The sequence below is a fragment of the Stenella coeruleoalba genome (assembly GCF_951394435.1).
Source record: "Stenella coeruleoalba genome assembly, chromosome: 4".
In the NCBI taxonomy this organism is placed as follows: Eukaryota; Metazoa; Chordata; class Mammalia; order Artiodactyla; family Delphinidae; genus Stenella; species Stenella coeruleoalba.
The window spans coordinates 49,115,087-49,140,909 of record NC_137149.1 but is presented as its reverse complement, the minus strand read 5'-3'; the positions used below and the strand labels follow the sequence as shown (position 1 = coordinate 49,140,909).

At 37.7% G+C, this 25,823-nt stretch overlaps 1 protein-coding gene across 27 annotated transcripts in view; it reads right to left on the bottom strand.

The window, feature by feature from the left end:
• Nucleotides 1-25,823, bottom strand: part of LOC307185656 (cytosolic beta-glucosidase-like) — a 488,042-nt gene that overhangs the window by 431,597 nt on the left and 30,622 nt on the right. For all 27 annotated transcript variants that reach the window (XM_079920052.1, XM_079920037.1, XM_079920032.1 and 24 more), the window contains exon 3: nt 3,838-4,065. In XM_079920052.1, the coding sequence (XP_079776178.1) occupies nt 3,838-4,065 (228 nt within the window). The remainder of the gene's footprint in view (nt 1-3,837; nt 4,066-25,823) is intronic.

Genomic DNA, 25,823 nt, shown 5'->3' with positions numbered 1-25,823 from the left:
TTGCTTCAACAGATCACTGCACAAGAATGAGCAACCACTTATTGAAATTCTGCCTACTGGAAGCACTTCCATTGCCCTTTTGTTCATAGAAAAGTCTGTAATGTTAATCAGCTATGGGCTTTACAAAAGCTGGTGCCAAACATGAAAAGCTTAGTGCTGGGAGCACGTGATCCCCACGTGAGAATTGCACAAGTGAATCCTTCACGTTGTCCAGGTGGCCCCAGTGACTCCAGACACCACCACCACTACCCTCTAGCTTTTCTGCTGCCCTGCTCTTGCATTCCTGATCTACAGTGAGCTCCATGAACTCCTGTGTATCTTAAGTTGGTGTTAAATAACTGGATATGTTGGCGTACAGGTACAGGTCCACAATCCTTTATATGAAAATCTTGGCAGCCATGTGTTCAGAATTTGAGGATTTTTAGAAAAGAAACAGAGTCCATATTACGTATTAAGTTTAACACCCCCAGTGGGTGTGGGTCAGTATCCCTTAATATTTCTGCAGTAAACTAGATAAATAATCTCACCAAGCAAAATGAACTGAGATGATAAAAAACTTTCCCATCAACTCAGGTCAGCTTTTGCTGCTAAATCTGTTTTAGAAAGCTTACTAACTTACTAAACCTAAACTTACTAAAATGGATTCAATATTCAGAACCTTTTGGATTTTAGAACTTCACATAAGGGATTATGGACCTATATTACAAGTTTGTGGGGTTTTCTTTTTTAATTTTTATGTTGTTTACCATCCAAATGGAAGCTCAGTTAAAAACTCCAAACTGCTAGAATCATAGGCTAGAACAGTGGAAAGAGTTTTAGTAATTCAGTGCTTCCACCTCATGTTACCAACAGAGAAATTGTAGCACAAAGAATACTAGTGGTTTGGTAGGGTTGTAAATGTCTCTGGATCCTACTTTTTGACATCAGACAGACCTAGGTTGAACTCAGCTCTAACTAAATTTGTCATCTTGGCAAATTTATGCCCAGCCTTACACCCCAGATTACCATGATTCTCTCTATTTAGGGAGGGCCCTCTTTCACAGGGCTGTTCAGAGCATTAAATTTGCAAAAGCAGGTGCAGTGCTTGGCATAGTGAGTTGCACATACTACATGCTCAATAAAAGGCAACCATTACTGCCCTTAGAGTGATCTGTATGGTTATTATTGACCTAATTCAATTAAATTCAGTTAAGTGTTTACTGAATTCATCCCTGCAAGACACTGTTCTAGGCCACAGGGGTGAACAAGGCAGAATCATCTCCTTTTTATCCTGTAAAAAATTCCAGGGATTCTCTTATCTTCATTTTGAGTATGTAGACAGAGTCCCTGACACACAGTAGACACTTAATATATGTTTGTTGGGTTGAATTAAACTCAAAGTGCTCACAGTCTAGCAGGGGAATTAATAATGCCAAGAGCAAAGAGTGGAAGAAAGACCCTAAGAGTTTTTCAATGTGCTATGGGAATTTTTTTTTTAAGATTTCTTTTGTCTTGGAATAGGGAAAGACTCTAAAGAAGAGGAAACATTTGTGCTAGCCCTTAACAGTAGAATAAACATTCAGCGGATATAGTTGGGAGTTTTTGTAAAAGGCCAATCCAGGCAGGAGGAAGAGCTTAGGAAAATTTCTACAAAGGTGGAAAATCGCATAGCATGTTTAGTAAGTAATGGGTTATGTGCTTAGGGCCTTGCGTGGAGGAATTGCATGGACCACGTGCATGGGTGATTCAGCCTAGAATGCTTCAGAGGTGAATTAAGACTAAGTCAAAAACTGGAATGATATATGAAGGAGTTTAAATGACAAAAAAGAATTTTTTATCTTGCTTTGCTTTAGCAGGAGATGATGCAAGCCACCATGACTTGGGCCAAGCTTTCAGAAAATTGCTGTGGTGGCATTTTGTATGAAGGATTAAAGGACAAAGAAAGAGAGTGAAAGTAGGTATAACCATCAAGGGTATATCAAAAACATCTAAACCAGGGCAGGGACAGAGAAGAAGGCTAGAAGGGGAGAAGTTAAAAAGGCATAAGAAGAATGGATCATATTTGGCAACCAATTAGATGTAAGAAGCAAAGAAACGAGAAGATTCAGAGATTACGCTTAGTTTTTAATCCTTGAGGGTTATGATGGTGCCAGAGAAAAGAGAGGGTACAGATGATGGATTAGAATGGTGGGAAATTATGAGTTAACTTTTAAACTGAATAACAAATTACCTACTGTTCAAAGTCAAAAAATAAAACTGGCAGGTGATGCCAAGAAAGTAGACCTTCAACGAAGAGTGGTTAAAAAAAGAGGCTAATGTCTTTAGAATCAAGTCATGAACCTGCTAATCTTGTATTGTCCTTATCTGGGGGAGGCTACTTTAAGGCCATGTGCTACGGGTGAGTGCATAAATTGTGGTTCCATTTCACAATGCAGAGATTTCCCCACCTTACAGTGCAAGTGCACAAGTCCACCTAGGAACTGTTATCACAGGTTGTTCTTACTACGTAGGAAATCAGATAACTTACTCAAAAAGAACCCCTCAATATCTATGCCGGCCCTTTGGGCTGGAGGCGTAGCAAGGCAAGCAGGTGACTTCATGCACAACCTTGCAGTTGTGAGATGCTGAAAGTACATGCCTCTCAAATTTTCCACGTTAGGTTCCTCCTTGCCTCACCTAGTCCCAACCCTGGGAGTAATGTGAAATCTTTTCCAGAACAAAGGAGCCATAACGGTTCTTTATTAAGAAGTCTTTAAATTGTGATGCAGGGGTTACAAAGCTTTTCCTATAAAGGACCACATAGTAAACATTTCAGGCTTTGCATGCTGTACGGTCTTTGCCCCAACTATTCAATTCTACCATTACATTGGGAAAGCAACCAACTATATGTAATGAACGGGCACAGTTGTATTGCAATAAAACTTTATTTAAACAAAATAGGAATCAGGCCAAGTTTGGCCTCAGGTCATAGTCTGTCAACCCTGTTGTGTGGAAGGAGCTAGCCAGATCTTAGGCTTAAATTCCAGATCCACCAAAAAATACAAATTTACAAAATAACTGGATTTGAACATGCACCTCTGTAAAATGTGATACTTATATCTTCCTCATTGATTTGTGGGGTTTAGAGAAAATGTATGTAAAATGCCTTATAAATAAGGACAGTGGTCTTTTTCATTACAAGGCATAATATGAATAATAACTAACACTGAATGCTTTTACGCTATACCAGCTACTACTGTGTAAAGCACTTTAAAAGATTATTTCATTTAATCTTCCAACAACACTCTGAAGTAGGAGCTATTACAGTATCCCTTTCTACTCACGGGGAAACTGAGGCACCAAGCCATGCCCAGGAGATGCTTATATAGATAGTGTGACGTCGCTGGCACTTAATCCCAAGTAAACAGATTCCAGGGGCTCCGGTGCTAACCTCTGTGTTAGTTAATTAGCTCCACTAATTCAGCTTCAATTGAAATGCTCGGAATCTTCTCAAGTTCCGCAGGGCTCTTCATGACTCATCACAGCATAACACAACTGAAAATCGTTTATACACAACTTCTGGAAATTCACCTTCAGGTCAACAGTCAAATAACCTCTTGCATAAATAAAACACTTATTCCAACCCCCTTCCTGCCCATCTATTTCCACCCCTCCCAACAAAGATCTCCAGTTGAGGGAAGCCATAATAGTCCTGAGAAAGCTAATGCAAACCCATTTCAAAAAATTTATCCTATAATCACTCTAAAAACTTGCAATTTCAAAGCAACACTGCAGAATAGCATCCTGGATTAATTATGCCAGGCTGTAGCAATAACCTTGAATTAAAGCTGCAACCTTCTATTTTTAAGAAACACTTGCCTTTCTGGTTGATGAAACCTGTCGTCCCATCAGGTAACAGACGTGACCAGGAAAGAGAGAAGCAGTAATGAGTCAATCCAAGCTGTTTGATACATTTCAAATCTTCCTCCCACAGAGTGTAGCTGCCACAAGCTACATCGCCAGTCTGGTTCTTGAAAACTCCGTCTCTTCCCTGATGGGTGAATGTGTCCCAGACACAAGGGCCTTTTCCATCTGTATCCCAGCCTCCTGAGAAAAAGAAGAAAATGAAACAGTTACACTCTTGACATCAAGAGGCATATGTGGAATGTAAATATTTGTCACCCAAAGAACATCCCTCATTAACTCAATGTATCATATTGGTAACTTTAAAATATGCCTTTAAAATAACATGCATGAGTGGGTTATGTGTTCAGCTGTCCTTGATCCCTGAAGCTGACTGGTGGCAAATGAAAAATTGTTGCATAATGCTGTGGCATAGCAGGCTTTCACGGTTCATTATCTGAAGATCTCCCAGCTGGTAGACAGAGGCAGGGCTCAGCTTATGAGTGTCTGAATTGAAAACATCTCCTCCTTGTGAACATTTCTCCTGGCCATGACTGACATGCCTTGTCCTTGTTGTGCACAAAGCAGTCTCGGGACCTTATCTTTGACCCCTGACACCTGAACCCTATCCTCCTGTCATCTGACCATGGAGCCTGAGATGGTCTAGGCAACTATCGTGGAGAGGAGGTTAGTTTTTGCCACTGTTGGGATGATATTGGTATCCTACATTCATTCCTTCATACCTCCCTTAATTCAGCAAATGCAATGTGTCAGGCTCTGTGCTAAGCACAGTGGCTATCACGGTGAACTCTGCTGTGCTTCGGGTCCTTGGAGAACTTACACGCAATTATAAAACAGCTAATGTAAGGACCATTGCATGAAAGCCAGGGAGGGGCGTTTATCCAGATGTGGGCAGGAGTCCGAAGTCTCTTAGAGAAATGGCTTCTAGGCTGAAATCTAAAGGAAATGTTGACTCATCAAGGTGAATTTCTCAGAGGTGGGAGTGGGGGGAAAATTTAAAAAAAGAGGAGCCAGGGTCAGAATAAGCCCAGAGGTAAGAGAGAGTGTCACATATTAAAGGAACAGAAGGTAAAAAATTACATTAGATTTGAAATCCCTATTCACATAGAAATTTTGTTTAAAATGATAGTTAGAATCCATTTTATGGTACAAAGGGGTAATGTTAAAAATCTCATGACTCCCTAATTCTACTTCTAAGGGCATACGTTAGAGGAACGCTCATGTATTTTCACAAAGAGATTATATGAGATTATTGAGGCAGAGTTTTCTGTAATAACAAAATCCTGGAAACAACCTATTTCCTATCAACAGTAGAACAGATCATTAATTTTGGGTATATCCATAGAGAGGAAACACTAATCAGCTATTAAAGTGAATGAATCAGAGCATAGATACCCCTCTTCTCTGGTCTGAATGTCTGTGTCCCCTCAAATCCAGAGGCTGAAATCCTAACACCCAATGTGATGGTATTAGGAAGTGCGGCCTTTGGGAGGTGCTTAAGTCATGAGAGTGGAGCCCTCCTGAATGAGATTAGTGCTCCTAAAAGGAGACCCCACCATGATCCCTGCCCCGTGAGGATACAAGAAGTCTGTAATGTGGAAGAGGGCCCTCACCCGGCCATGCTGGCATCCTAATCCCCAACATCCATTATCCAGAACTGTGAAGAATAAATGTTTGTTGCTTATAAAGCCCCTAGTTTATGGTATTTTGTTAGATCAGTCCAAATGGACTAAGACATCCTCAAAACTGTAATATTAAACAACAACAACAACGAATCAAGATTCAAAAGAATGTATACAGGAATGAATACGGGGAGCACAGGAGATTTTTAAGGAAGTGAAACTACTAAAACTGTATATGGATTTTCCACTGTGCTGTGGGTCTGCTCCCCTAACCCTGACTTGTTCATGGGTGGACTGTATTCTGTATGATACTGTAATACTGGATACATGACATTATACATTTGTCAAAACCCATAAACTATGAACTTTATTTAATACTAATGTATCAATATTCGCCCATCGTTTGTAACCAACGTCCCACACTAATGCTAGATGTTAACAGTAGGGGAAATTGGAGGAATGGGATATATGAGAACTCTGTACTTTCTGCTCAATTTTTCTATAAATCTAAAATTGCTCTAAAATATAAAGGTTATTAATTTTAAAAAGAATATATGCAGTACTTTTATCATGTTTTATGCAAAATATGTAAAACAAATCATGGATTTTCTGAACATATACCTATGAGGTAAACATACAACAGCATGCCTGGGGATGATCAATTCAGGCTGGTGGCTGCCTTTGGGTAGAAAATGGAGGGAAACGGAAACAAGGAGGAGCCTGAGGGCCCTTTGCATCTCTTATGTTTCACTCCTTAAGCTGGCTAACAGGTATATGAGAGGCTGTTGATTACATTATCCACAATCCTTTTTATATACCTAAAATAGTTCGTAATGACTTTCATGTAAGAAAGGAAGTCACAGCTAGAGTAAATAGACTAAAGCAATTATAGAAAAGTTTGTTAGATCCTCATTTAGCATTTACTTACTCGTATTTTTTTTTTCTTTTTTTTTTTTTTTCGGTACGCGGGTCTCTCACTGCTGTGGCCTCTCCCGTTGTGGAGCACAGGCTCCGGACACGCAGGCTCAGCGGCCATGGCTCACGGGCCTAGCCGCTCCGCGGCATGTGGGATCATCCCGTACCGGGGCACGAACCCGTATCCCCTGCATCAGCAGGCAGACTCTCAACCACTGAGCCACCAGGGAAGCCCAACTTACTCATATTTTTTGCACGATTCTAATAGGATTAGATGTAGTCTCCAGACCAACAAAAAGACAACCTGGGCTATAATTTATGGGAGAGAACCATGAGGAGACAGGAGAGGCTGCTAAAAGAAGGAGCGCTGACAAAAGCAAAAACGACAGTTGATATCAAGGTAGGGTACTAAAGATCTATACAAAGAAATCATGAATATTAAAAATTGTACTCTGGGGGCTTCCCTGGTGGCGCAGTGGTTGAGAGTCCACCTGCCGATGCAGGGGACGCGGGTTCGGGCCCTGGTCAGGGAGGATCCCACATGCCGCGGAGCGCCTGGGCCCGTGAGCCATGGCCGCTGAGCCTGCGCGTCTGGAGCCTGTGCTCTGCGACGGGAGCGGCCACAGCAGTGAGAGGCCCGTGTACCTCAAATAAATAAATAAATAAATAAATAAATAAATAAATAGTACTCTGGAGCCATGTCAAATAGAGGCAAAAAGTTTTATACATCCCAATGGCTCTCAAGTTATGTCTGTATATAAGGTTTAGAGGTAGGAAGAAAAAGAATACTGGTGTTCAATCTTAGAATGAAATAGGTATGAATATTAAAATGCAATTTTGGCCAAGCATGGTGCTTATAGTTTGGGTTAATAGATTTACAATAAATGAAGAAGCTTAATCTCAGAGAGTTTAGGCATAGTGTATTGGTAAATATTAACAAGTGGCTGTATGTTAAAAATGTATGTACCTATATGTATATAAGTTTATTATAAATTTTACTGATATAAAGGACGTGTAATACACCATCTCCAAGCAATAATATGCAATGCTCTTTACTGTAAATTCCTTATAGCCAATTGATTCTCATATTATGCTTATTTAGATTTTTGCCAAACTCTTATATCGGGAGCCAAACTGCAACGTACAATCTGACAAGTGTGAGTAGTCCTGTATCAGACTGTTGACTGATATCGTTGCTTAAATTAACAAGCACAATGAAAGGAAAATAACAAAGATGTACCAGAATTTCACTTGTTCATTAGTGACATGAGCAGCTTCTTTGCTGAATTGGATAATAGTTTTCAAACAGCGTAAGACTGTTTCCTTGAATTTTTTGTCCTACTCACAATGTAACAGTTACAGACATGACACACAATCATTTACTCTGTATTATTAATATTTTTTCTATAACTTTCCTAGGTCCAGACAACCAACAAAACAATCCATCAAATATTGACTTGTAGCACTTGCCAATATCTGTGGTATAAATACTTACACATGCCCAATTTCAAGCAACCAATGTGACAGCACTGAAGGCAGAGTTGCAAAAAGATGAGCAGTGGCACATCATTATATAGTATTTCTTCTACACAGATACAAGAGATCTAAACAGCTTCAAGGGCATAGCTAATAATAATCGTAGTAAAATATTGAGGAAGTAAGGATTTTGAGTATTTATTACCCCTTTTAATATAAATTATTTACTTATAAGTTTATGTAATTGAATTTTTAATGCCGGCTGTGTTTAAGAATCAGCTCATAAAATTGCTGAAAACTTAACAGTAGGCACTGGTGAGCCAGTACAAGCTGGCTTCGCCACATCACTGATTGTGACTTGCCTAAGATCACACTCTTAGTAAGACGTAGAACCAAGATGTGTCTCCGGATCTGTCTGATGTTGAAGTCCAAATCCTTCCATTGGACCACACTGCTTTTAGTAATAATGACTGACTAATGAAGGAAGAGTCAACTGATGCCCGTGCTACTCAATTTATGAAGCCTAAGAAATGCATAACATGACCTACACATTTTGGAAAACAGTCCATCTGAAGTGCTTAAAACAAGTTTTGACAATTTCAAGAGGTAAATGTCATTTAGCAGGAAAACGTACTTATGTAGAGTAGTAGTAGTATACATTCTAGATGTATACTAGATGAAGCATATGTAAACAACATTGTTTCTATGAGAACTAGAATATGAATTGCAAAGTAACGATTATAAGTGAAATTTTGATTTAAAAATATACAGTGGCCTTTAAAAAAATAAAAAATGTATATAGTGGCCAGTACTCATTAGTACTTGAATGTAAATTTTCCTGAATGAATGATATTAATAACTCATTTGCTCATTAGGGATCTTCTCAAGATGTAATTATGTCCACATATTAAAAGTTCATTGTTCTTTATGAGGAACAAGACTACCGTTTCCAGGCAGACTACATACCCTGAGCTATCCTTCAAACAACTACGACTGCCGGATGGAATATGGGAAATGTATTGTTAAATGTGCCATCGATCTGGCAGGATGTTAGGGAACCCAAAATCAAAGTGAGAGGTAATTCAGAAGCATAAGTGAGTAGCGATATAGGCTTTTGTCCTGAGAGCATCTGAGAAGCCCAGATGATGTGAGCTTGCATTTTAATGGCCTGTGGGACAAGGGAGAAAAGCTCACCAAAATGGGAAGCCTGTGGTAAGATGCTCACATAAGTCTGATGATGCAAGGACTTCACATACAGTGCCAGAATAAACAACAAGCTCTGCCTAAGAAAGAGACAACAAAGCAGCCAGCCTGTGGGAGAGAAATTACTCCTCGATATTTGTAACCACAACTCAGCTCTCAAACCATTAATCAAGTGTGAGAATGGAAAAAGATTTTAGCAGACATACGAGCTCTCACAGGATACTGGGAAAACTTTTTCCTCTCATTGGATATTACTGGAGGATAAATTTCTCCAAAACAATGATGTAAAACAAGAAAGAGAAAGATCCAGGATCCAGGAAATGAGGAATCTAGCAGAAGAAGTCTGTGGAATGATGTAGCTGTGCAGCAAACCCAAGGAGTAACCAGTCCATGGGAAACCAGCCTATTTCCCATAGCTATGGGAAATATTTCTTCAAGAATATTATGCTACTAGAATATTTAGTTTGATATTTTTCAAATTTTAAAAATTTACTAGAGAATTGTCAACATGCACAATAGTACAGTGAAGCCCCATGTACCCCTGGTTCAGCTTCAGCAGTTTCCAACTTTTGCCAACCTTGTTTCATCTTTATCCCACCCACGCTTCTTCATTTAATCTACACACATTTCAGTATACCCTCTACCTGACAAGAATATTTCTAATTGGGGTAAAATACACATCACACAAAGCTTACCACCTCAACCATGTTTAAGGGTACAGTTATGTGGCATTAAGTGCATTCACATTGTTGGGCGATCATCACCATCTATCTCCAGAACTCTTTTCATTGTGCAAAACTGAAACTTTGTAACAACTTAGCAATTATTCCCATTCTGATTGTGCATGGGGGTGGTGAAAGTGGGAAAGGAGAGGGAGAAAAAGTGGACAAATGGGTAAATCTTCATCTTTCACAGGGAGAAGTCAATAGATTATGCCTACAACAGGAAAAAAAACTCAAAAACTAGTAATATAAGCATGATATTTAAGATATAGAAGTCAATGCCAAAAGGATTAACCAAAAGAATTAAAAGGGATTTCCTCTAGAGAGAGGAACATGGAAGAGAACAAGGGATTGGTGGTTTCTGAAAGTCTTGTTTTGACTCTTTAAATTATTTTGCTATATTAACTTTAGTTAGCATGAAGATGAACTTAAGAAATTATATTAAACATTAGAAAAGATGGCATAGAAAATAGACATTAAATATGTGGATAATCTAAACAAGCTATTAAAGTATAAAACAATAATAAAATGTCTGTTTGTGAGAATTAAAAAGAATAATTAGATAGAACTAAAATGCTGGGCCCCCCCCAAAAAAAACAAACAAACAAAAAAAAATATATATATATATATATAAAAGCACCAAGGTAAGAAATCAGAGTTAAAGTGTTCTCAGATTCATATACTGTCTAGAAGGGGACTAACGATATTGATTAACATTTTACTTTGTTATATTTTATACTCAGGTTAAAATTTCTAGCATAAGCACTTAAAGAAAAAAATGTAATTTCTTTTTAAAGACAAGTCCAACACATATATAGCAAGTCTGTGCCAGGCTCTGTTCTAAGCATTTTATATTGATGCTTTGCAACAATATTATGAGTAACTGCAACTATTATCCCCATTTTTGGGTAAGGAAACTGAGAAATGAAGAGGTTAAATTAATTTGCCTAGATCAGTTTGTACTAAAGCTGAGATTCTAACTCAGACAGTTGAATTCCAGAGCCCATGCTCTTAACCATTATGCTAAATGAGGAAAACTAAATACATTTAAAAGAGGGCAGGAAAACAATAAAAAGTAAACAAAGAAATAAGAAAAATAAAAGCATAAAATAAGATGGTATGACAAGATATATAATCACTTATAACAATATGTCAATGGGCTATACTCCCCAGATAGAAGACAGAGATTGTCAGACTATATATATTTTTTAAATTCAGTGATATACTGTTAACCAACACACCTAAGACATAAGAATATAAAAACATTGAAAGTCAAAATATAGAGAAAGATATCCACCCCCCAAAAAAGCAAAGGACTTCAAGGAGGGAAAAAAAAGCACTAGAGATAAGGTGGGTCACCACATAGTAACAATGCTGTTTTAAATATGTATGCATCTAAGAATCTGGTTTCAAAACATGTGAAGCAAAATTGACACAACTGAAATGTAAAGTTGACAAATCCACCTCCCTAACCCAAAATTGCACCTTGGGTTTTAATCAACCAAAGTTCTAGCAAACATTTAAAGAACAAAACCAATAAACTCTACTCTTTCATGAATTATTCCAAAAAATAAGAAAGAAAGAATTCCTCAACTCATTTCACATGGTTAGAATAACCTTGATACTAAAACCTCTCTCAGCAGCTGAAACAAGAGAGACTAAGTATAGCATTTATTAACAAACCTGACCTAATTGATATATATGACATTGCACAATAATGAATGCTACAATTGAAAAATATACATTGTTTTCATTCAAACAAAAACATCATGAAAGCTGAGCACAAATTGGTCCATAAATAAAGTCGCCATAAATTTCAAAAAGCTGGAGAAATACAGACGGCAATCTCTGACCAATAATGTTAGAATTCAATAACTAAAGAACATTAGCTTTTTCTTTCAAAAATCTGAAAAGGAACATCAGAATAGCTTAAAAGCAAAGACGGCATAATAGGGACTTCCCTGGTGGTCCAGTGGTTAAGACTTCACACTTCCACTGCAAGGGGCATGTATTCAATCCCTGGTCCAGGAACTAAGATCCCGCGTGCTGTGTGGCAAAGCCAAAAAAATTTTTTTCTTAAATGCTAGGGCATGCTAACACACATATATGAAATCTAAAAAAAAGAAAAAGAAATGGTTCTGATGAACCTAGGGGCAGGACAGGAATAAAGACGCAGACATAGAGAATGGACTTGAGGACACGGGGAGGGGGAAAGGTAAGCTGGGACGAAGTGAGAGAGTAGCACTGACATATATACACTACCAAATGTGAAATAGATAGCTAGTGGGAAGCAGCTGCATAGCACAGGGAGATCAGCTCGGTGCTTTGTGACCACCTAGAGGGGTGGAATAGGAAGGGTGGGAGGGAGACGCAAGAGGGAGGGGACATGGGGATATATGTATACGTATAGCTGATTCACTTTGTTATACAGCATAAGCTAACACAACATTGTAAAGCAATTATACTCCAATAAAGATGTTAAAATAAATAAATAAAATGTAAACAAATGCTAGGGCTAAAATAATAAAAAATTAATTAATTAAAAAGTAAAGAAGGCATAATAGTGGTCAACAGAAAAAACTAAATCACAAACAATAGTAAAACATTGTGATATCTAGTTAATGCAAACAAGACTTATAGCTAAAAAATTATTAAAAGAGTTATAGCTAAAAGCCAAAAGAATATATAATGGAATTATAAAAAATAATCTGAAAAAGAGATAAAAAGAGGGGAAAGAGAATAAAGACAGATGAAACAAATAGATAACAAATAGCAAGATGGTAGATTTAAACCTAACCATATAAATAATATCACTGAAGATGAATGAATCTAAACAACCCAATTGAAAGGCAGAGATTATCAGATCGGTTAAAACACCAGACTCAGCTATATACTGCCTATAAGAAACCCACTTTAAATATAAAGACAAAAGAAGGTTAAAAGTGACAGGATTAAAAAGATATACCATGCTAACACTAATCAAAGAAAACTGGAGTAGCTATATTAATACCAGGGTAGATTTCAGAGCAAGAATATTACCAGGTATAAGGAAACCCATTTAATAATATTAAAAGGGGTCAATATATTCAGGGGATTTACAATCCTAAATGTTTATTCACCTAATAACGGAGATTAAGAATACATGAAGCAAATACTGATTGAACTGCAAAGACAGACAGATCCACATTTGTATTTGGATAGTTCAAGTAAAAAGACCAATAAGATTATAAAAAAATGGACAAAAGATGTGAATAGTTCCTTCACAGAATGAGAAACACATGGCTAGTAAACATTTAAAAACACATAGGAGATCATTAAAAAACAAGGAAATGCAAATGAAAACCACAATGAGATACTATTCTACAACCACACAGTTGGCACAAATTTAAAAGTTGGGCAATATCAAGCATTAGAGAGATTGTTGCAAAGCAAGAATGTTTATACAATGCTGGTAGGAGAACAATACAGAAATACCTAGTAGAGTTGAAGAAGCACATATATCAAAACCCCATAATTCACATACCACCATATATCCTGTTTCTACAAATGTAGACCAGGAGACATATATAACCATGATTGCAAAGCAGCAACAAAAACCATCACTGGAAACAGCCCAAATTTCCTTTGTCAGGACAACAAATCAATGAATGAATGAATAAACTATGGAATAGTCATACAATGAAAGACTATACAGGGGTAAGAATGAATGAACCACATCTGTATCACCATGCATAAATTTCCCAAATATAATATTGAGAGGGAAGAAGCAAAAAATACACACAATGTATTTCCATTTATACAATGTCCAAAACATGTAAAGCTAAACAAGAAATTGTTCAGCTATATAGTCTCCCATGATAAAATCATAAAGAAAAGCAAGGAATGAATAAATGCAAAACTCATCTTAGTGGGTACCTCTGGGAAAAGGGGTAGGAGAAAGTACTGAAGAGGGGGTCCTAGAAATATGGTGAGTATGTGGATATCAGTTTTATTTTTGATTCTCTACACAGAAATTATAAATGTTTTTTGCTATTGTTTTTTGGGAAAAGTTTTCAATTAGCAATAATCGTGCCTCGGATAAACATCATTGGCTACGATACTGCCACTGCACAAAGCCTGCTATTGTTTTTTGAACAAACAAATCTTATAATACATTTCATTGTTCATAATAAGGGCCATTTACTGAGCCTTGGCTTTCTATCACTCCTATATCAAAAACTTACATCGGCCATCTCATTCTCCCCCCATGACAACCCTTAGAAGATGTACTACTATTACTAATAAGAACAAAAGTATAAAGATTGAGTAACTTTCCAATATCATATAGCTAATAACTGTGACTATCAAAACATGATACCCCAGTCCTACCCTTACTGACATCAACAGTTTAAACTCCTTCATTACTTACAACTTAGGTGAGTCTTAGACAAAATGAAATCTTTCTTTGTGAATTAATGTTTCGTTCCACCTCTACACATTTCCCAAATAATAACTGCAATATCTACCTTCCTTTGAGATCTCACAGTCTAGTTGATAACAAAGTCTTAGACTACATTAAGATAAGAGCTATATTAAAATCATGTAAAAGCACTACGGGAGAACCAAGAAGCAAGCACTCACGAGTTACTTCCGTCATTGGGAGGCAGGTAGACTTGCCCACGAGAAAACATTTTAAGGCAGGTGCTGAAAGATGAGTAGGAGTTATAACAGTGGCTCTGATAAGGGAAAAGCAAACGTGTAATTCGGTGGCAATGGTGGGGGTGAATTGCAGAAAGAAGGCACTAGAAGCCCAAAGACCAGTTAGCAGGTTGTTGCAATATTTTTGGCAAAAATGACAAATTCTTGTATTTTGCTTTTTTAGTAATTTGGAAGAAAATAAAATTGTCTCTGAAATTCTTACCATATGAGGACATAGAAAGGATTCCCACAAAAAAATGTAAACTATTGACATTACCTACAAATCAAAATATCAAAAACTTCCAAGGCTGCAAAGGATTATGGAAAGAGCACAGGCTCTAAAGCTGGCATAGAGGAGTTTCAGCTCCATCTCTACTTGTCTTCTCTGTATATGAAGTGAGAGGATAATATCCACTTTGTAGGGTTCTCATAAAGATCAACTGAGCCAAAGCCAAAGTGTCTACAGGGCATGTGGCAGATAGTATGTGTCCAGCAAGTCTTAGTTTTCTAGTCTTCTAGACTCAATGCAATAAATACTAACTAAAAATTTACACAAAAAGTGACCATTTGCTCTTTTTTCTTCTTTCTGTGGCCAGCTCTTGATACCAGAGTACACATGTAGGAAGCACTGTAACTCACATTTGCAAACTTGCCTGTGATAAAGATTCAGTGTCTGGACCTGCATGATTGGGTCTGCGGGGTCCTCGGCTACCTGGTTTAGAATTCGTCATTACAAATGGTGTCATGTCGCTTTCACTTTTTCCATGACAATGCCGTTTGTGAGGACATAGATCTATACAGACCTCAGTCCTCTGCACAAAGGAAATCACGTCAAGCAAAAACGAAATAAGTGTCTGACGTGTGTGTGTGTGTATATATACTTTTCCTTCAAAACCCCAAAATGACATTACTTTACAACCTCTTCTCAAGAGCATTCTCTAACTCTTCACGATCACACTCTCCTCAGGGTACACACTGGACAAATAACACATGGTGTCGAGTCAACATTAAAAACATCTTTTGCCTCCTTTGCACTTTGAGCTCTGTCAAGGCAGGGTCCAGGTGTCACTCACTCATTTTTGTTTCTCCAGTAGCAAGAATGGCATATGGGAACAGCTTAGGAAAATGCTTTCTGTGTGGCATGCTTAACATAAAATAGGAATATTGATGTTTGCTATGTCATTGCTTCACAGAAATGTGGAAAAGCTGTCTCCGTGTTTGTAAGTGATTGCAAATTCTTTACTTGAAAGAGGAAATATAGGACTTCCCTGGTGGCACAGTGGTTAAGAATCCACCTGTCAGTGCAGGGGACATGGGTTCTAGCCCTAGTCCGGGAAGATCCCACATGCCGCAGAGCAACTAAGCCCGTGAGCCACAACTACTGGGCCTGTGCTCCAGAGCCTGCAAGCCACAACTACTGAGCCCACGTGCCACAACTACTGAAGTCCACGCTCATAGAGCCCGTGTTCCACAACAAGAGAAGCCACCACAATGAGAAGCTCATGCACGGCAACGAAGAGTAGCCCCCACTCGCCGCAACTACAGAACGCCTGCGCGCAGCAGCAAAGACCCGACGCAGCTGAAAATAAATTAATTTTTTTTAAAAAGAGGAGACAGTTAAAAATTCAAGTAATTGCCATTCAAAAATTGTGACCTGATGTATTTTCAAATGAAAACATTTATATATTATTACAACTAACATTCATTAAGAATATTAGACGTAACTATTCTATGTGAAACTTTGAGGTTGTGGAGAGCAAAGATTCCCTGATCTAGAAACAGTGCCCTGTGCCTGAAGCTAATTCAGAAGGGATGAGGGCCCCAAAAGTGATAAGAAAAACCGCCACACCAAGTAGAAACGCATTTCACTATCACAACACAGGAGGATGGAGGGTTCCAGAAGGATGTCTCCAAGAAAATAAAAACAAAAGAAACGGATGAAGTATGTGATACGTTTGAACATGTCAAGAAATAATTTACATTTCTGGCAGACAAGTGACAGTGTCGGGGTGAATTAGTGAAAGAATCACAGAACAGGAAGCCAACAACAACAAAGTATTGACTCTCAGGCCAAAATAAAAACCGTACAAGAAAAGAAAGTCATAGGATGTTAGGCTCACTTGCACACAATATTTACATAAAACTGTGATGCAAAAACTAAATGATAATTTAAACAAAACTTGTTTAATTCCCAAATACTCACATTAGAAAATGGAGAAGAGAAAGTTTGCTTTGTGAGCAGATACTGAAAGTAGGCCTAAAAAAAAATCTAATGACATAATAGGAAGTCAATGTTATATTTTCAACTAGAACATCAAATAATAGCTGTATAGGCATGCTCTTTAGAAACATAAAGTAAATCCTAGTAAAAGTGAAAAGACTCAAAAGCATTGGCTTTGAGGAGAATAAATAAGAAGCAGAGAGGAGTGACATATTGTTGTTGGGTATTATAACTCTCACAGTACTATCTGAGTTTTTAAACTATGCACGTATGTTACTAAGATAAAACTAAAAGTTAAGTTAGAAAAATAAAGATAATAAAGAGAAGGAAAATGGTAGACCTAGGTCCCAAACTAGTCAGCACCTGTTTGCAGGTAGGAGGGCATGCCATGGAAGGAGGCATGTGGAAACATGCACGTGTGCTTTTGACTGTGCCAGTGACTGGGATGCTGCTGCTATTTAGTGACAGGGCCAATAAGAGGTCCTGCTAAGTACAGAACAGCCACACACACCAAGGAATGGCCAGAACAACTGCCAGTGGCACCTCCACTGGAAAACACTGCAGGAGATGGGAAAAAGAGTAAAGAAACATACAATGAGAAGGGGAAACGGACAGAAGAGAGGGAGCACAAAGCAAAAGGAAACTATCACATTAGAAGATATAAAATAATAAAATGGCAGAAAAAAGTTGAACCATATTGGTAATCATAAAAATTATAAATCCATTAAACAGTCCTGTTTCACCAAAGGTAAAGATTAAGATGAAAAAAATATTTACACGTAAGTACTGATAAAAATAAAGTAGATTTAGTAATATTAATATGATATAAAAATGAATACAAGGAAAAAGCATCAAATAAAACAAAGAATAATAAGCTCATATTAATAAAGCTTATAGCCCACCAAAACTATAGAGTAATCATGAACTTTTGTGCATCTAACAACAGAGTTTTGAAATATACAAGAAAAAATCTGCTACAAATGCTGGGATATATTGAAAACTTAATTAAGACAGTGAGAAATTCTCTCAGAAATTGAAAAAGAAAAAGAATTTGGTTAATATAGTTTATAAGCTTATTCTCTTATGGACAGAAGTCTATGTATGACTTTACACATATAGGTAAATATGTATGTGTGTATATATATACATATGAAACACACACATGAATGAGAGAAACAAAGATTGGTAATCAGCAATAGAAAATTATTTTCAAACACGCTTGAAGTATTCACAAATATTAGAACTCATGCAGGCTACATTCTCTGACAATTAAACAAAAAAGAAGAAAAGAAGGAAGGAAGGGAGGAAGGGAGGAAGGGAGGAAGATTTTTAACAACCAAAGAATAAGCCAATCTATCCACTTGGATTTTATTTAAAATTCTAACTAAATCTTGGAGTAAACAGAAAATAAAGCAGAATGGTTTTTGAGGAAAAATGTGTTATTAAAATTATCTTAAGGAACGGAAAAAACCTGAAAACAAACATCTTTAATGCAGCTAAATGCTTCTATAGAACAGACTTTTCCTCAACAGATGGGAGCTGAGGCTGAATAGAGAAAGTGATGGGCTGGGGGAGATATGCATTTGTGGTACTCAGATACTGCCCGGTACTCAGATACTGGGGAGGTCTCTGGAAGCCACAGATGTGTCCACGAGAAAAAGAATCATCGAAATATCTGTCAAAATCGGATGTTGTGAAGCCAACCTAAGAACTTTCCTTTTCATTACCTTGCCTTCAACCAGGTCAACCAGGTTTAACTAGGTCAGAAGCTTTGATGAACAATCGGAAATCAGAGAAGCAGGGAAAAAATGAAGATGAACACACCCCCTCCTCCAATAGAGCTAAGAAAGGAACTTAACCTTAAATCCGATTTGGAGTTTTAACTATTTCATAGATTAATTATTCTAAATACCAAAATGAGACTATGTGTTGCAACTGAGGTGGCCATATGTATCAGCCGGGGTCCCAGCAGGAAACAGATGGCACTCAAACTGGGTAATTGAGGAGAGTTTTATACAGGGACATTTTACTATGGTGTGAGCAGGGTCTGAGGAAAGCAACAAGGATGGCGCAGAACCTCCAGGCCTGCAGCAGCAGGAAGTCAACAGCACCACAGAAGGTGCTGGGGCAGAAGGGGCTTCCAAAGCCTGCAGAGAGTAGTGGTTTGCTGAGGGCTGCCTGGCAGGAGAGGAGTTCTTTAGCAGAGCCAACCCACTGCAATCCAGTAGATGGGGGAACAGGCAGAATAAATACTTTGTCTTCTCCCTCCTCCTACCCAGACTCTACCATCTCCTGCTAATGCTTCCTGATGATCAAGTCCAAACTGAAGCCAAAGGACAATGCCATCCATATAGGTCTTCTCCCAGGGCCAAGAGCAGGGAAAGGTGGAGAGTGGATCCCAATGGACACATAGAAAATATCCAGTACAATAGATAAGCAACAAGGTCCTGCTGTAGAGCACAGGGAACTATATTCAATATCTTGTAGTAAACTGTAATGGAAAAGAATATGAAAAAGAAAGTATGTATATATATGTAGAACTGAATCACTTCACTGTACACCAGAAACTAACACAACACTGTAAATTAACTATACTTCAATTTAAAAAAGAATATATCCAGTACACAATAAGACTTAAGGCCACCAGACAAACAGAGCCTACCTGTGTTTTCTTCTAAAGAGAAGGGAAGAACTACCCCCACTAGGTAAATGTAAAGGTACAGTGGGGAAAATTAGGAAGTTACTTTTATGAGCGCGCCCTGAGTGTTGTACTCGTGGACTGTACAAATATAATGTATGACAGAACATGATTATAAGTTAATTACTGACTTAATAATTCAGGGAAGTGATAAATTCTTCTAGGAATAAATAGTGAGAGGAAATTTAATCCTGGTTCTGGGACTTGACTTTCTGGGCTCCAACCCTGTACTTGTGTTTTTTGTTTTCTGATAATCATAATGTCTTCAGCTACAAAGACTCCTGACTCCCTCTTCATTTACTGTAGTCCTGTTTAACACTTGTCCTTTTTGTCTTAACTACTTTTGCCTCTACTATTCTACTGCAATTATTCTTTTATCTTTCAGTTAAGTCTCTTTGCATTCAGGCATTTATGCACAGAATTCCTCCATCTACTGAAAGACACTTTTCTCGCCTTTGAAAGAAAACCTCTCCTCTTCTTTTCATCCATCAGAGCATTGCATTCATCTAGGCTGGCTTCAGCCTCTGATTGTCACTATGCTAATCTGAGCCCCATTTGGGAGGACGGAATGGTATACTGGAAAAAGCATCATGATGATGATAATAGCTATTATGTATTAAGCCCTCAGCAGGGGGCAGGCACTTTGCTAAGCACTTTACATGTGTAGGGTAAAAAATTTTCCTTGACCCTCTAAGGGTCCCTGGCTGGGCCTGAAAATTAAACTGACAAAGACAGATTAACAAGAGAAAAGCATGCAAATTTATGTGATATAAGTTTTACATGACATGGGAGACTTCGCAAGGAAATGAAGACCAGACAAAATAGTTACACCTGAGTACTTTTATGCTGGGTTTGATGAAGAGTAGACAGTTGTGGAGGAATATGATAGGTCAAGGAGTATGTGCTAACTTGGGGGAAACTTAGCAAGGCCTGCTTATTCAGATTTTTCTCAATGTCCCTCTGTCTTCTGAGATAAGAATGCGCCTTTCCTCCAGGTATAGGGAGAACACCTCTCACATGAATGTTTTATGACCTGTTTCAGGGGCTGAGGATCAGAGAGACCTTCCTGTTTCTGCCACTTTCTCAAACTCCTTCAGTTTCCAAAGTGCCATGTTTTGGGAGAGCGAGAACTTGTCCTGAACCCCATCACATGCTTTCTGCCTTCTGATTCTACTGCTTTTCGCCATGAAGAATCTGAGGTTTCCTTGAGTTTAAGATCACAGAGCTGGTAAGTAGTGAACCTAAAATTGTAAGCTGGTGTAACTGATCCAAGACTGTGCTCTGACTACGCTCAATGGTCTCTCAATTCATATTTTCTTTATGTTAATTTATCTCTACACCTCGTTACCTTTGTGACCTTAGAGAATTCACTCAACCTTTCTGTGCCTCAGTTTCCTTATCTGCAAAATGAGGATGATAATAAACCTGGGTCTTCCTCTTTGGCAGTGTTGTTGAGAAAATTTCTTGGATGTTTATGGGAGTTGAGGCATTTAAAACTGACTTGCTGGGAGGCAGTGTTTCATTGTTGTTGTTGATAAACAGTATTTGTACCTATGACTCCAGGCTACACTCTCTCCTAAGAAGAGATCTCAAAGTAAATAGTCCTTTTAGGAACCCACCCTGACTCCCTGCCCTCCTTGATGACTACAGGGCTGGTTCTCTTTTCTGGAGATGCATTTCAGCATCATCTAGCCTCTCAGTACCGTAAGAAGGACATTCATCCTGTTCCAGAACTTTGGGGCAGGGGGCAATGGCTCCTGGACAAAATGCACTATGAAAGCTCTTCCCCTAGAGGCAAGCATTTTTTTCCACCGGGCTTTTTTCTGTTTCCCTTTTAAAAATAATAATAATAAAGTTCTCTTATTACATAACTATGGGACAAGGGATCAAACAGTGCTTAAAATGCAAAAAGTGCCCTACATTCCAACTGCTGTTGCCCAGAAGAAACACCCTTTGCAAGACTTAAAGAAACCCTTTAACTCTTACCTGCCTCTGATGCATGAAAATTACAAAGAGCACCATGCCTTTATCGGTTATTTCCCAGCGACATCATGTGATAAGCAAAATACCCCAACTCCTGGAATTCTGGCCTAATTCTAGAAACAAATCAACCCAAGAATTTTATAAACACTCATTTGATTTTCATTATTTTCTTATCAAACACAAATTACAGATTTTCATTGCCCAACATAACTAAGCAAAATAATGGGCTCCCTAAATATATTCCGAGAATTAGGCCTAGTAAATCAATTATGTCAGTTAAATTCAAATGTCTTATTTTAATTAATTCCATTTTGATATATGCTATTAAATACCTATTTAAACCTGGCACTCATGAAAATAGGCTAATGGCATCTTTTTTTTTTAATTTTTATTGAAATATAGTTGATTTATGTTGTTGTGTAAGTTTCAGGTATACAGCAAAATGATTCGGTTATACATATATATAAATATATATATATATTCTTTTTCTTTTTTAAATTTTATTGGAGTATAATTGCTTTACAATGGTGTGTTAGTTTCTGCTTTACAACAAAGTGAATCAGCTATACATATACATATATCCCCATATCCCTTTCTTCTTGCATCTCCCTCCCTCCCACCCTCCCTATCCCACCCCTCTAGGTGGTCACAAAGCACAGAGCTGATCTCCCTGTGCTATGCGGCTGCTTCCCACTAGCTATCTATTTTACATTTGGTAGTGTATATATGTCAATGCCACTCTCTCACTTCGTCCCAGCTTACCCTTCCCACTCCACATGTCCTCAAGTCCATTCTCTATGTCTGCGTCTTTATTCCTGTCCTGGCCTAGCTTCTTCAGAAGCTTTTTTTTTTTTAGATTCCATATATATATATTAGCATACGGTATTTGTTTTTCTCTTTCTGACTTACTTCACTCTGTATGACAGACTCTAGGTCCATCCTCCTCACTGCAAATAACTCAGTTTCACTTCTTTTTATGGTGGAGTAATATTCCATTCTATATATGTGCCACATCTTCTTTATCCATTCATCTGTCGATGGACACTTAGGTTGCTTCCACATCCTGGCGATTGTAAATAGTGCTGCAATGAACATTGTGGTACATGACTCTTTTTGAATTATGGTTTCCTCAGGATATATGCCCAATAGAGGGATGGCTGGATCATATGGTAGTTCTATATTTAGGTTTTTAAAGAACCTCCATACTATTCTCCATAGTGGCTGTATCAATCTACATTCCCACCAACAGTGCAAGAGGGTTACCTTTTCTCCACACCCTCTCCAGCATTTACTGTTTGTAGATTTTTTGATGTTGGCCATTCTGACCAGTGTGAGGTGATACCCCATTGTAGTTTTGATTTGCATTTATCTAATAATTAGTGATGTTGAGCATCCTTTCTTGTGTTCGTTGGCAATCTGTATATCTTCTATGGAGAAATGTCTATTTAGGTCTTCTGCCCATTTTTTGATTGGGCTGTTTGTTTTTTTGATATTGAGCTGCATGAGCTGCTTGTAAATTTTGGAGATTAATCCTTTGTCAGTTGATTCATTTGCAAATATTTTCTCCCAATCTGATGGTTGTCTTTTCGTCTTGTTTATGGTTTCCTTTGCTGCACAAAAGCTTTTAAGATTCATTAGGTCCCATTTGTTTACTTTTGTTTTTATTTCCATTTCTCTAGGACGTGGGTCAAAAAGGATCTTGCTGTGATTTATGTCACAGTGTTCTGCCTATGTTTACCTCTAAGAGTTTTATAGTGTCTGGTCTTACATTTAGGTCCTTAATCCATTTTGAGTTTATATTTGTGTATGGTGTTAGGGAGTGATCTAATTTCATTCTTTTACATGTAGCTGTCTAGTTTTCCCAGCACCACTTATTGAAGAGGCTGCCTTTTCTCCATTGTATATTCTTGCCTCCTTTATCAAAAATAAGGTCACCATATGTGTGTGGGTTTATCTCTGGGTTTTCTGTCCTGCTCCATTGACCTATACCTGTTTTTGTGCCAGTAACATACTGTCTTGATTACTGTAGCTTTGTAGTATAGTCTGAAGTCAAGGAGCCTGATTCCTCCAGCTCCATTTTTCTTTCTCAAGATTGCTTTGGCTATTTGGGGTCTTTTGTGCTTCCATACAAATTATGAAATTTTTTGTTCTAGTTCTGTGAAAAACGCCATTGGTAGTTTGATCAGGATTGCAATGAATCTGTAGATTGCTTTGGGTAGTATAATCATTTTCACAATGTTGATTCTTCCAATTGAAGAACATGGTATATCTCTCCATCTGTTTGTATCATCTTTAATTTCTTTCACCAGTGTCATAGTTTTCTGCATACACGACTTTTGTCTCCTTAGGTAGGTTTATTCCTTGGTATTTTATTCTTTTTGTTGCAATGGTAAATGGGATTGTTTCCTTAATTTCTGTTTCAGATTTTTCATCATTAGTGTATAGGAATGCAAGAGATTTCTGTGCATTAATTTTGTATCTCACTACTTTACCAAATTCACTGATTAGCTTGAGTACTTTTCTGGTAGCATCTTTAGGATATCCTATGTATAGTATCACATCATCTACAAACAATGACAGCTTGACTTCTTCTTTTCCAATTTGGATTCCTTTTATTTCTTGTTCTTTGATTGCTATGGCTAAAACTTCCAAAACTATGTTGAATAATAGTGGTGAGAGTGACAACCTTGTCTTGTTCCTGATCTTAGAGGAAATGGTTTCTGTTTTTCACCATTGAGAACAATGTAGGCTGTGGGTTTGTCATATATGGCCTTTATTATGTTGAGGTAAATTCCCTCTATGCCTACTTTCTGGAGGGTTTTTATCATAAATGGGTGTTGAATTTTGTTGAAAGCTTTTTCTGCATCTATTGAGATGATCATATGGTTTTTCTCCTTCAATATGTTAAAATGGTGTATCACATTGATTGATTTGCGGATATTGAAGAATCCTTGCATTCCTGTTCCACATGTAGATGTATTTCTGATGTATTTGTGGGGAGGAAGGTGATCTCCACGTCTCTTACTCCTCCACCATCTTGAAGGTCTCTCTTGGCATCCTTTTGTAACGAGTAAAAATATCACAAACTTCAGAGTCAGCTGGATCTTTTTTTGACCATATCAGCAAGTATTTATGCATCATACAATGCTTCAGATAATGAGGCACGACTCTGGGCTTTCTTTCTTAGTTCCCATTTCCCAGGAGAAGAGAGAAGAGCTGGGGATAGGTAGACTTAGAGAGCTAGACCTGAAGAGAGGTGGGTCATATCCAGATATTAGCACCTATAGAATGTCAAACCCACAAGTTAATGGGCAAGAATTCCTTACAATCTGCCTAAGCAGGAATGTGGGTTTATTTTTTTGTCTCTAATTAAAAAAAAATTCTAGAACTCCTACATACTAGTTCACTCTGGACAACTGAACTTCTTTGAATCTCTGTCCTTATTTTTTTTTTTTTTTTTTTTTTTTTGCTGAAAAACTACTGAAGGATTCATTTATTTTATTTACGTAAGAAATACTTTTATAAGGCTTAGTATGTGCCTGGCACTATTTTAATCATTCTACAAATATTAATTCATTTGATCCTAATAACAACCCCATGAAGCAAATAATACTATCATCTCTCTTTTACAGATGGAGAAATTGAAGCACAGAGAAATTAAGTACTCTGCCCAGGGTCACATAGCTCGAGATCTACAGAGCCAGATATCAAACCCAGGAGGCTGACTGCAGAGCTGGTCCTTTTAACCACGATACAAGCTGCAACTGCTCTGGGAGGCTGAGGAAATGGAACTCAGAAGGAAGGAGGAAATGCAAGAACCAGTGGTAAGAAACTGGTAAATGTCTCAGTTAATCCAAACTTGTGTTGGCTATTTACAACCTATAATAATAGTGATAAATCTGGGGTGAGTTAAAAACATGATGAAATTAAAACCATGTATTGATACAACAATAACATGTAACATGAGAGGAGGAGTAGAGTTAGTGTTCTGTTCTATCTTGTTAAGGAGGGGCTTAATTTAACAGTTATGCAAGTTAACATAAAGCAAAAGGAGATAAAACGTAAATACTAATCTTGTAGAGGAAAATAAAGGGAGAATAAAGAGAACATAATCCAATGGAAAGAACGAAATGAGAGAAAAAGAAACAAAACTCCCCAAATCCCAATCCAACAGATTTTTTCAAAAATTTTAGCAAGCTGATCCTACAATTTATATGAAAGAATAAAGGGTTTTAAATAGCTAGGACAGTTACTATAAAGCTAGGTTACTCAAAAATGTGTTACTGGCACAGGGATATACAAATAATCTATTGAAAAGAATACCTGTCTGATAGCTTAGAACATGATAGAAGTTAAAATCCATGACTTTGTTCTAAAACATCAGCATAAAAAAATATCAAAACTGTAATGTTTGGTGAATCAAG